We start from the raw sequence: 12,013 nt of genomic DNA on the forward strand, positions 1-12,013 counted from the left end.
GGGTGCTAGTGTGCTAAGCCTTCAGTCTTTAACCCCTTCCATGCAGCCAGTGGGCAAGTACAGTTATTACGGATGCAGCTACGACTCCCACCACATCCAGCTATCCTTTTTGTGCTGGCAAGCAGGTGGGAAGAAGACAGCATTCCCTCAATGCTGGGTCTGGATTTGGCCCAGCAGCCTATATAGTTGCTAATTCCTACATTAGCTAGACCCAGTCATGCTATTCAAGCAATTTCCCAGGTCACATGCACACTCAATGCATGGGGCATGCTTACAGCCCAAACCACTAGCACTGACATCTATGCAGTGAGCAGGACATCTGCAGCAGAGTCCCCATGCTAGTGTGAATTTTGATGACACAGGGTTCTCTATCTGATGGAGAGCCTATGTACACAAAGTTGTAAATGCAGAGGCTTCCCTCTTCAGACATTTCATTGAATGTGCAACATTGGTGGCAATGGCCTGTAGCACAGTCCCACCTCCCTGTCCACACACCGAGTGGACGAACGTGACGACTATCTGAACAGGGCTATTGTTAATGTGAAACCAACAAAGGACTTAGGCTACAAGCCTAACACCACTTACCTGCAAGTAAGCCTCACCGAATTCAATAGGACCTACTTCTGGTTAGGGATACATGGATATTTCAATCTCAGTTTCTCTCAAGCTCCTATTTTTTTCCAAACTTAAATCCGGTTCTCTATATTTCCACAGCAGTTTGTGATTTCTTGTTTAAAGTCCTCACGAAAGGCCATCAGCATTTTAGCACAAATTTATTTTAATAAACAACTTTCCATACGCTATTTTGCCCAATATACAATTTTTGCAATGCAATCTCCCCTAATGTAATGCATTGCTGTATGTGATTTTTAACATACATATATGCATTTTAATGCTTAGTTTAGTATATAGGTTTTTGTATACATTGCTTGGCTGGAGCACTGCATTGCAAAATTTGCAGAAGTGCAAATTTCAAAGTGCGGTAAGAATTCATCTCTACACCACCTTTTTTGTTACCCAGATGAGGAATAACCACCTTTTGAATAAACCACAGAACCAAGGAAACTATTTCCAAGTCCAGCATCCAGATTTAGGGACCCAGTATTTATTATGGCTATTGTAATAGGACAGAATTCACTCATTGGTTCTGTTGTCTGTTCAAAATGTGGTTGTTCCTCACCTGGGTAACGAACAAGGTGAATTCTTACCATGAAAGGATGGCTCTGTTTGGGCTTGCTTATTATTTGGGAAAGTTGGTTTTAGGTAAGATTGCCTTTAAGTGGACACTGAAATTAATTCCTCCCCTTCCCTACATCAGTTCCAGTTCCCATGCAAGACCACTCTTTGTGGGTGAAGTTCTTTGTTGACTGAGAAGCAATAGAAGCAAGCTGATGGAGGGAGAGACACCATCGCTCACAGCAAAATTAATTTCCTCTTCCGTTAAGTGTAGGCCTGGGCATCATGCTAGTGATTGTGGATAAAAGTTTGCAAGGCAGGTCTGCATAGGCTAAAGTGTGGTTGGGCTATACTTTGAACTTAGCATCTAGATCAGGCATAGTTGCCAGCTCCTAGGGGCCTGTGGGATGCAATCCACTGGGAGCAGTCAAGTACAGCATTCCTTGTTTTGCTAGAGTGGACATGCAAGAGAATGTTTGGTCCAGCCAGTTGAAACTTCCTGTTCCTCCTGGCCTGGAGCATCCTTCTTCTTGCATGTGACTAGTAGGTAGGCATGACCTTTCCCGACCTGGTAAAAGGCCAAGTCATGCTGCCACTCTCCTTATTTTCCATCTTCCTTTCGTCCTGTGAACTGCTGAACTGCTAGCCTGCAGTCACTAGGTGAATCTCCCTTATGGGGTAAACCGTTTCTATACATTTGTAAATTTAAGCCTAAAGCCTGCCTTCAGGGATCACACTGTGCTCTGCCTGATCGTGAGTAAACTTTCTTTTTATTGCTTATGAGTAAGACTGTGGTGTCTTTGTTCTTTTAGGAAGGGTTCAAGGGGTCTTACCAGGAAAATATTAGAACACATTTCAATCTGGACAAGCCAGATTGAATTGCGTATTCTCTTAAGAAACTCACACGAGTTTACAACTAGTTTTCTGCTGTGTAAAGGGGAATGCACTCTGCTAAGTAAAGGAACTTGCTAGCATAAGTTAGGAAGGATATCAATAAACAAGATATGCTCTCCTCCCACCCTGAACATTCCCACAGGGCCGAGGCACTGTTGTTGGCTTTTTGTTTTAGGGGACCAGGTCCCCTCAATGTTCAGGGGACACTTGGCTCCACCCTCTGGCTCCTCGTGATGTCACACGCATGATGTGAGAACATCACATTGGGCTCCCTCAATCTTCTTGAGAAGTTGGCGCCTCTGAGATCAGGACTATGCAGACCTTGTCTGAGGCCAGGTATATTGTTCGAGTAAAGCTGTAAACTCAAACAAAAAGGCAGCCGGTCTCAAGTGGGGGCCCTCAGCCAACTTAGCCCACCAAAGCCCAGCCATTCTAGTTTCTGAACAAAACTACAGCGGCATACTTTTTATATTTACCCTTCATTTGCATTCCAATGAGAAATGCAATTAGGTGCTGCGCAATTCACCAAGCCATTCATCCTTCACAGTCACTTTAACCTTAATAGCATAATATATGCCTTACAGACACGCAAACACAAACGCACACAGATGTTTCTCCCCAATCAAGCTTGCAATCGGCTGAATGCTTCAATAATTGGGCTCAAGGTTGCCTCAGAATAAACACACGGAAGAAAATACTTGCATAAGTCACATCAATAAGCCAAAGAGAATTAAATAGATTCTGCTTCAATTTGGCAATTGTTAAAGAGTAAGGCCTTAGTCGCAAAATTCTAAAATAACAAGCTTCTAGCCAATTAAGACTCATTTATGTTGATTAAAAGATGAATATGCGAGAAATAATGTAATATAGTCATGCAAAAATGCCAAAAGCTGTCAAGAAATATGGATTGAGACAATGGCTTTTATTGGCCCCATTAGCAATTAAACTGTAATAACCTGGATTGCTATGCTAAAACTAGAGATGTCAGAATTTGTTTTCAATTAATTGGTCTTGTTTATAGCTGATTATATAACAAGTTGAATGGCAGTATTTTGACTTTTAACATATTACGTGAAATTAATAATTCTGGAGAACACAAACGCTCTCTGTTGCTAGAAACCTTTACCTTAAATGAACTGCCTTCAATCAACAGACTGTAATTGCCATTTTGAGAAAGATCCAGTTAAAACTCTGCCTCTCAAAGTGCCAAACATGTGCCCACACGGGGAAAAGAAAGGGAGGGCAACAGCTCGACATTTTAATCTCAGTCTCAATTGGATATTTCAGTGACAAGATTCTTTGGTTTGTGTGATAGGTGATTATCATTCTTTGCAAGAGCTCCAGGACACGAGAAATCCAGATTTCAGTATCTCACGTGTACAGAAAAGCAGGAAGCAATGAAAACAAAACACAAGACCGCAGGCCCAGAGCGTGTTTGCAGATCACTACCACATTCTGTTAAGAGTATCAATCAACCACAAGCACATATCTGCATGTTTGTTAAATAGAGAAGCTGGTTTACATACCGAGGAAGAGGATGGTAGAGGTCATAGGGCATGATCTGCTTGTATCCATCACTGTTAGGAACAATAATGCCAACCCTCTGAGTAGAAGGTACACACAATAAAATAAACACTAAATGATTACATTATACAGAGACATAGCATTAAATAGATTATTATGTCATTCTACTCATGCGGCTAAAAATCTAGCTTCAAAGACTAAGGAGGCAAGCAAAAATTGACATTGGCACTCAACATTTCACTTTGCAAAATATTTCATGAACCAATTTTTTTAACCTATTAGTTCATATGGCTCCCACAGTGTAAAGTGATTTATTTATTAAATGCAGAACAGTTATGTTCTTAAACTGAACTCAACAGAGTTAATGAATAAGTGAGGGAGAGAATGATGTGTTTTGCATCTGTAGGGAAGGGGCGCAGAACTTGTGAGCCTCCAGATGTTCTGGGAGTTCAGTTCCCATCCTCACTGACTGTGGGCCATGCTGGCCGGGGCTGATGGGAGTTGGAATTCAACAACATTCAGATAGCCAGAGATTCCCCATTCCTGGTGCATGGAAAAGAAGAGTTTCTCCACTCTTACAAATCACAAACAGCAAGGAGTTATTCTGTCTCATTAAAAACAAAGCCCACCACCAAATTTTAAAGGTCAACCTAAAAAGTAGGGATTTTGTGCTGCGAAAAGAGACATATTCACCATTACTTGTTGACAAATAAAATGACTCTGTCGATCAGTAGGATTCGATTTTAACATCTCAACAAGATGGGAGAAACGTTGCCATCTTTGTACTAACCATAATGTTGAAGGATGCTTCCACACATCAAAGTTAACAGGAAAACAGGAAGCACAAACAGGAAGTACCTCACTGGAGCGTCTTTTTGTTGGGGATTCAGGCTACTCATGCTTCTCTTGCATGATAGCGATCCTGCTAGTCCACATGGTCTAGCATCCATCACAACTTGGATCACTCCTTGTTCAATATGTGGTTTCCAGGTCACCAGTGCTATAATTTACATCCCACATTTACAGGGATGCCCCTTTACGACATCATAGCTCATTAGCTTACGAACTAAGCATTGATAAACCAAAGACTGGGCCAAGTGAAGCGAATCTGCAAAAAGGCTACATAGCCTGTGAGGCAAAAGTACGTCTTCTAATGGATCACTTCCCAAGAAATTATAAAGCAAGCAAACAATACGGATGAATAATAGGAAAGCATCAGTTTTCTTTAAGTACTTGTTTGGATCTTCGGTGCTTATAGTTTGCATCTATGTGTACTGCTGCATGAGAGAAGGCTGAATGTAAAAAATGGGTTTGTTAGACGCTAAGGTGGCTGCATATTGGCATCCTAAATCCTAGATGGCTAGTGAAGAACCACATTGCTGCTGGAGACCAATCCTTCGCTCCGCCATGTTGTCAGCCAAGAACCCAGAGCCCAAGACCAAAACACAGGGTTACCGTATTTTTCGCCCTATAGGACACACTTTTTCCCCTCCAAAAATGAAGGGGAAATGTGTGTGCGTCCTATGGGGCGAATGCAGGCTTTCACTGAAGCCTGGAGAGCGAGAGGGGTTGGTGCGCACCGACCCCTCTCGCTCTCCAGGCTTCAGGAGAGCCCCAGCGCCAGCCCCACAAGGTCGGGGGACAGAGGGAGGCGGAACGCCGCCATCCCGCTGTCCCCGGACCTGATCTGAAGGCGGGCGGCGGGGAGAAGAGCGCTTCTCCCTGCTGCCTGCCCCACCACTCTGGGGACAGGAGGGAGACGCAGCGTGTCTCCCTGCTGTCCCCGGACCTGATCTGAAGGCGGGCGGCGGGGAGAAGAGCGCTTCTCCCCGCTGCCTGCCCACAAGCGCCTGGGGGGAAAAATAATTTTCTCTCTCTTCATTTCCCCCCCCCCAAAAAAAAACTTGATGCGTCCTATGGGCCGGTGCGTCCTATGGGGCGAAAAATACGGTAATTGTTTTGGCAACAGCAAGAGCCCAGAGCCTAATTCAGTAAAGGCCACAGCAAACCTGAGTTTGCAGAACTACCTGAGAAGTGTGCTGGGAGCGTGAATTGCCACAAATTTCCTTGAAGGCAACATCCGGACCACTGGGCACGTTGCCTGGGCTCAGAAATGCATTTAAAATAGAGCTGTTCATCTTTGTGTGTTGTCTGTTGAACCCTGAATTTAGGCTGCATCCAGGTGCAGGTTATATACCCTGCTTCTTGGCGGGGCTCTTAAACACAGGGCTGCAGAAGCATTCCTGAAAGGTCAGGGGTGCAGATTCCAGGGAAACAACTCTGCACATGCAACCAGACCCCCTTGCTGCAGATGTTTTGTGTTGTACAGATGGACCTCAAGGGAGGCGTGCACACCATCCAGGGCTACTCAACATGGGCCCACTCTGTGCTTCCAGAGTCTTCGTCTGGAAGCCCCAGTACACCCCAGATGTTCCACCCCAATGCGTATGAGAGCTCAATGACTTTTTCTTAAGCAGAAGCAGTCCTGGGAGGCTGCAGTTTTCCAAGCAGAAGAAAAGCAAGAGGAAATGAGGTGCTTAACCCCTTCTTCTGTGGCTGTCTGCTCAAGATCAACCTACACACCCACCCCAGCTGCTCCCCTCTGTTGGGGTTTGAGGCTCTTTCAGCAAGTCTGAGGAGGAAGGACCTTGCATATTAGACTGCATTACGAATAAGGACGTAAAGCTGGAAGAGAGTCCTGACAGGATGTTTTCTTAACTAATTAGAGAGGTCTTTTCAGTTCATTTCAGATTGGCAGGTTACGCTGGAAATTTCTTAACTGCCTTGCTCTTATTCTGTCATCATGTTGCTGAAAAGTATTTAAATAGATAGCAATTATGAGGCAAATATCACAGTCAATCTGTATTCCTGTTTCCACTAAATTCGTGATCAGAAGAGCAACGAGACAAGTATTTTGGCACATTGTGCACACGGGAAGGGCCTCTTTGTCAATGCCTGCAAGATTCGAGTCCTTAGCAGTCTCGGTTAGCGGTAGAATGCTTTCCGCTGTGTTAGCTGCCCTGCAACTGGGACTCATAAGGCAAGCGAGCTCCCACATGAGACCCCAGACTGCCAGTCAATAATTAAGCAGCAGAATTCAATCTGGAGGGCAGTGGGTCTATACTGCGTGCTACTGTTGAATGGTTTCTTTAAATTTTAGGTTTCATTATTGTTCCACAAGATGTGTATGTCTTTAAGGGCCAGAGCAAATAACATGACCTAGTTTTACATCTGTGAAGCAGTATAGCAGGTGCTGTTAAGTTATGTTAATTAAGCTGGGTATAGTACATAATTATGTTGGGTATAGTATATAAAGAGCAGCAAGTAGCTCTCTCAGTACCCTGGTGGATGGGTCACACTTATTGATACTGTATAATGTAATTTAGTGTAAAAGGAGTTTTTGTTTTTGTTATTTGTTATTAAACCAAGCAAAAGTTACTTTTGTGTTTCTTGAATGTGTGGTCTCCACAGCACACCTTCTGCAGCCAAACTAATCTGCAAATACAGTGGTACCTCGGGTTACATACGCTTCAGGTTACATACGCTTCAGGTTACACACTCCGCTAACCTAGAAATAGTGCTTCAGGTTAAGAACTTTGCTTCAGGATAAGAACAGAAATCGGGCTCTGGCGGTGCAGTGGCAGCAGGAGGCCCCATTAGCTAAAGTGGTGCTTCAGGTTAAGAACAGTTTCAGGTTAAGTACGGACTTCTGGAAGAAATTAAGTACTTAACCCGAGGTACCACTGTAACCAATAGTTACAGATGCTGCTTTCCTGCAAATTGGCTCCACCTCTTTGTGGGGACACGTTGTGGGCGAGCCACCAAGCCTCCCCTCTCAGTGTGGGAGGCAGGACTGTGTCCCACCTTACGCTGGGGAGGCTCAACCACGCCAGTTAGCCAAGCGGCCAATCAGGTGGCTTGGGGAGTGTGGCTGGGACCAATTTAACCCACAGCACGACCTTGAACTGGCCCTTTTCAGCCTCGCGCCACGGATTTCCTGTCCTCCCACCCTTTGTTCAGGTTGCGTCATTGGCCTTGCTATGGACTTCGGTTTGTCGCCTGGTAGGACTATTTCCACTTGGCAAATTGGCACTGGCCACTTGGTTTTCACCTACCTCGTGGCAATCGTCACAACTTTGTAAGGTTTGGTGGTTAGGCATTGGAATAGCGTTGGGTTAGGCATTGGAATGCCCCTCTGTGCTCAAGAGTATTCCGTTAAAGGAATCTGGGGGTGTGGATATTGTCCAAAGCCTGGGGAGGGGCTAGGGCCATGCCACAACCCCAGTGGGAACCCAGGGGGGCTCGAGTCGATCCGCATTGGCGGGGTTCCCCTACTGGAGGTTTACCCTTACCAGACTCCCTGCAAGGTGGGCAGGAGTCAGATATAGTCTGTTGATGCCAGTGCCTAAGCCAATACCGCTCACATTCTGTAACCAATAAAGTTGTGGCCTAAATTTTGCCCATTAACATTAACCTAAAATTCTGTGTCCTTGTGTCTTTATTCTCATGGGGGTGGCTTGGGGGCTTTGACACGCAAAGCAGTATCAGCAGAAGAACAGTTGTGGGTTGTGTTTGTTAGCCTTTCCCCCTGCACCTCTTTTCGACCCCATCACTTCCAAAAGTCATCCTTTCAGCCACTTTCCCCCTAGATTGTGTTTCCAGCACAAACGCAAGAACCCATGTGGAGGAAAACTGGCTGTGAGGAATTCAGGGGAAAGGGTTAGGCACAAGTACATTGCATACCCCCCCACACATTGCTTCTCCACTACAAATCCCATGCTCCCAACTCTGCTTTGCAGTGGTGACCAAGTGAGAAGCGCCATCATTTTTTGGTGACTGTTGTCATTGGTGTTTAGTGGGTCAAATGTCTTCTCTCTGCCTTTGTGATCGTGCCAAATATGGATACTCAGCGGGGCGGTGGGGGAAATGATGAACCAAAGCTATGCCAGGAAATGGATGAACCAAACCTATGCATGTAAAGGCTAGAAGGAATCATTTTCGTTTGTCAAATGTGTAGGTGGATTTTTTTCAGCATTGTCTGTACAATGGAAGGAATTTGAAATAAAGGCACAAGATGACTTTGTTAGGACAAGCAGAGATAGGGTGGGTAACAGAGTGTCATTCCGGGTGTTAAAAGGTATGCACAGTTAAGTAACATTAGCATAAAGGCTATAATTAATGTGAAAATGAAAAAAAAACCCAGGTGATTTGCCTATCATACACAACCTCCCAGACGCCTGTCTGTAGCCTGCAGTGCGAATAGCGAAAAGATGGATAGTGCAAACACATGAGAAACCCACTCAGATCAAGGGCCTGAGTGAAGCTTATTCTTAATATTGGTGAAAATGGACTAATTAAACAAATTAGCTGGTGGGGGGGCTATTCTGCAGTGCTCTTTTAGAGCAGGCTTCCTGCTGAGGATATATATATTGCTTCCAAGAGCAAATGCAATTATGAGAAAGGTCCTATACTACAGTCACATTACTGACTAAGCCAACTTCATTCTGGTAGGTCCCGTAAGTGGAAGAGAAGACTCTTGCATCTAAAGGACTCCTGCCCTTCAGGATGTGTATGTCAGCAGCCTCACGTTGATCCGTCTTGTATAACAGCAAAAATTACTTCCCTGACATCTGCCCAGAAGTTATTTTTCTCTTTCTTTTGATATGCATGCACCATGCAGCCACCTGTCTTAACATTTATGTATATGTAGTGTCAGGTTTTATACACACACACACACACACACACACCAAACTGGAAAACAGCTTTGAAATCAGTTCCCAGAAACAAATGGCGTGTGTGAGCTCTAATATAATAAACATCAAGAAAGGCAAACATTTAAAAATGAATGGCAAAAATAAATACCTAGGCATGTTTAATCTTTATTTTGCAGGCACCACTGACATTTTGAGCAGCCTGCCGTGTGTCTCCCTCTGCTTATGGTACACTGCAACTTGCAAATTTGTGAAAATGCACTTTTCTATTTACCCTGATAATTCAGGCTGGCACAGCATGTAGACACCAGGTTGTTCCTGTACGCATCGCATCAGTCGTATCTTGTGCTCAATAACGCCTGTTTTTGTTGCTCTGGGCAGGCCAGGGCACAGAGCTATCATGCTACCTGCAACCAATATCTTAGGCAGGCCATAGCTAGCCGATTACGGTTTGCTTTCCTTGCTCCTGTTAGTGCTACGGTTTATTATAAATCTGGTTTGTGGTCATGTTCTTTGCTGGAGGCCAATTTTGCCTTAATTGTTAACTTCTATTTTGTGCAATCTCTTTCCATATTGCTTATCCTTTTCAGGCAAATGTTTAACATCACTGAATGTTAAATGCCCTGCTCACTGTATTCTCAGAGCTCTTATTTTATCTGTTTTTTTGGGGGCCCTTGGCCCCTCAGTCCCTCCTAGATGGCACCCCTGGCTGAGTTAAAGAAAGCTATCAGAAGTGGACTTTTGTGTTAAAAAGCTGTGAGCTCAGGTCAGGTCCTGGAGACAAATTCCTAAGCTCAGAATATGATCAGAGGCACCACGTCTTTGATTTTAACCACATGTCTTTTGTATCTGATTCTGGCAGTTAGACCTTGAGGTTCTAGAAAATAAGACCAAAGTAGATCCAACAAGCCTGGAGTCTGTCTCTCCCCTTGTCTAACGAGACCCAATTCTCATTATTTTTCTGTGTTGGCATTTTTTTTTTAAAAAAAAACCCAAAACCAGAAACACACCATAAGGTTCCCAGCAGAAGGAGTGGGAACATTTAATCAAAGGTCAAAGGTGACAAGCAATAAAGCCCTGGTCAATACTTAATTTTCATGAAGTGCCCTTTTCAAATTGGAAGAATATAACATTCAATAATACAAGGTGGCTGGAATTTCATCTATATTATCATTCTAATGCTATCCTTTCAACCGTCAGAAACACTTGATGAAAACACAAACCAACAAACCTTCTCCTCATTGATAAAGTTGTGGATAAATGCCAGTGATATGGGATGGGCATTTCTCCAGAAATGTTTCCACAGTTATATATCTCTCCCCCCCCCGCCCCCGCTCAAAAGAAAATTATCTTTTTCTGAAAATGCAGCTTCATAATGACTGGAAGAAGACCATTCAAAATTGGGGCAATTGCAAAGTTGTGAATTCGTTTTTGTCCCCAGGTGACCATCCCTAGAAAGCATATATAGTAAGTTTAACTGCGGAGCCCCTTCTCCGTGCTAAAATGAACATATCTTCAGTTTTCAGTGACTTCATTCTTTCTTAAACTTTCGACAACATAAGGACACGTACAGTATGCTATTGATCTCTCTCTCTCTCTCATATATATATATATATATATATATGCAGGTTTTGGTGTCTTCGGGTGTCTTCCCGTGTAAGAGTCGGGGTGTCTGTGCGACGTTTCGACGAGGTCTCACTCGTCATCTTCAGGCTGGTGCTTTCGGCTTCTTGTTACTGGAACAGAGCAGAGTCTGGTGTTTGAGTTCCTATAAATACTGTTGAGGGGTGTGGTGTATAGCCTCCAACGTTCTGGGTAGAGAGGAAGTTCCTAGATTAGTGTGCCTTTTCTTCTTTTGTTCCTTAATTACTTGAGGGATATCTTGGGTGATTTCATGAGTGATATTCTGAATATCACTGGGTGGGTCATTAATTACTTGAGGGATATCTTGGGTGATTTCATGAGTGATATTCTGAATATCACTGGGTGGGTCATTAAGTGTAGATTAGATTGCTAAAGCTCTCGTGTCTTGACCTCTTGAGCTTGTGAAGAGTTTTTCTGAGAAGATGGCTGTGCTGCATTTAGTTGTGCTCTGGCTTGGCTTCGTGTATAGGGGCGAGCTATGGTTTTGTGCCTTGTGCCAGCCAGATCTGTGTAGGGATTGCAGTGATATTCAGTGATATCACCCTAACCACCCAGTGATATTCAGAATATCACTCATGAAATCACCCAAGATATCCCTCAAGTAATTAAGGAACAAAAGAAGAAAAGGCACACTAATCTAGGAACTTCCTCTCTACCCAGAACGTTGGAGGCTATACACCACACCCCTCAACAGTATTTATAGGAACTCAAACACCAGACTCTGCTCTGTTCCAGTAACAAGAAGCCGAAAGCACCAGCCTGAAGATGACGAGTGAGACCTCGTCGAAACGTCGCACAGACACCCCGACTCTTACACGGGAAGACACCCGAAGACACCAAAACCTGCATTCCTATACCCGTGAAAATCTACGAAAGCATATATATATATATATATATATATATATATATATATATATATATATATATATATATATATATATTCAATAAATATAATTTCCAAGTGCATAACTAAATTACTTTGAATATCCCATTTTTCAGTGCAATCCTAAAAAACATGCCTACTCAGAGACATCAGCTACATTAACAACTCTTTCAAGAGTTGT

At 43.7% G+C, this 12,013-nt stretch overlaps 1 protein-coding gene across 3 annotated transcripts in view; it reads right to left on the minus strand.

Annotated features, from left to right (window-relative positions):
• The window catches only part of ADAMTSL1 (ADAMTS like 1), a 486,607-nt gene that overhangs the window by 126,122 nt on the left and 348,472 nt on the right, over nt 1–12,013 (minus strand). For all 3 annotated transcript variants that reach the window (XM_082204524.1, XM_082204522.1, XM_082204523.1), the window contains one exon: nt 3,597–3,647. In XM_082204524.1, the coding sequence (XP_082060650.1) occupies nt 3,597–3,647 (51 nt within the window). The remainder of the gene's footprint in view (nt 1–3,596; nt 3,648–12,013) is intronic.

The sequence above is a fragment of the Podarcis vaucheri genome (assembly GCF_965113315.1).
Source record: "Podarcis vaucheri genome assembly, chromosome: 17".
Lineage (NCBI taxonomy): Eukaryota > Metazoa > Chordata > Lepidosauria > Squamata > Lacertidae > Podarcis > Podarcis vaucheri.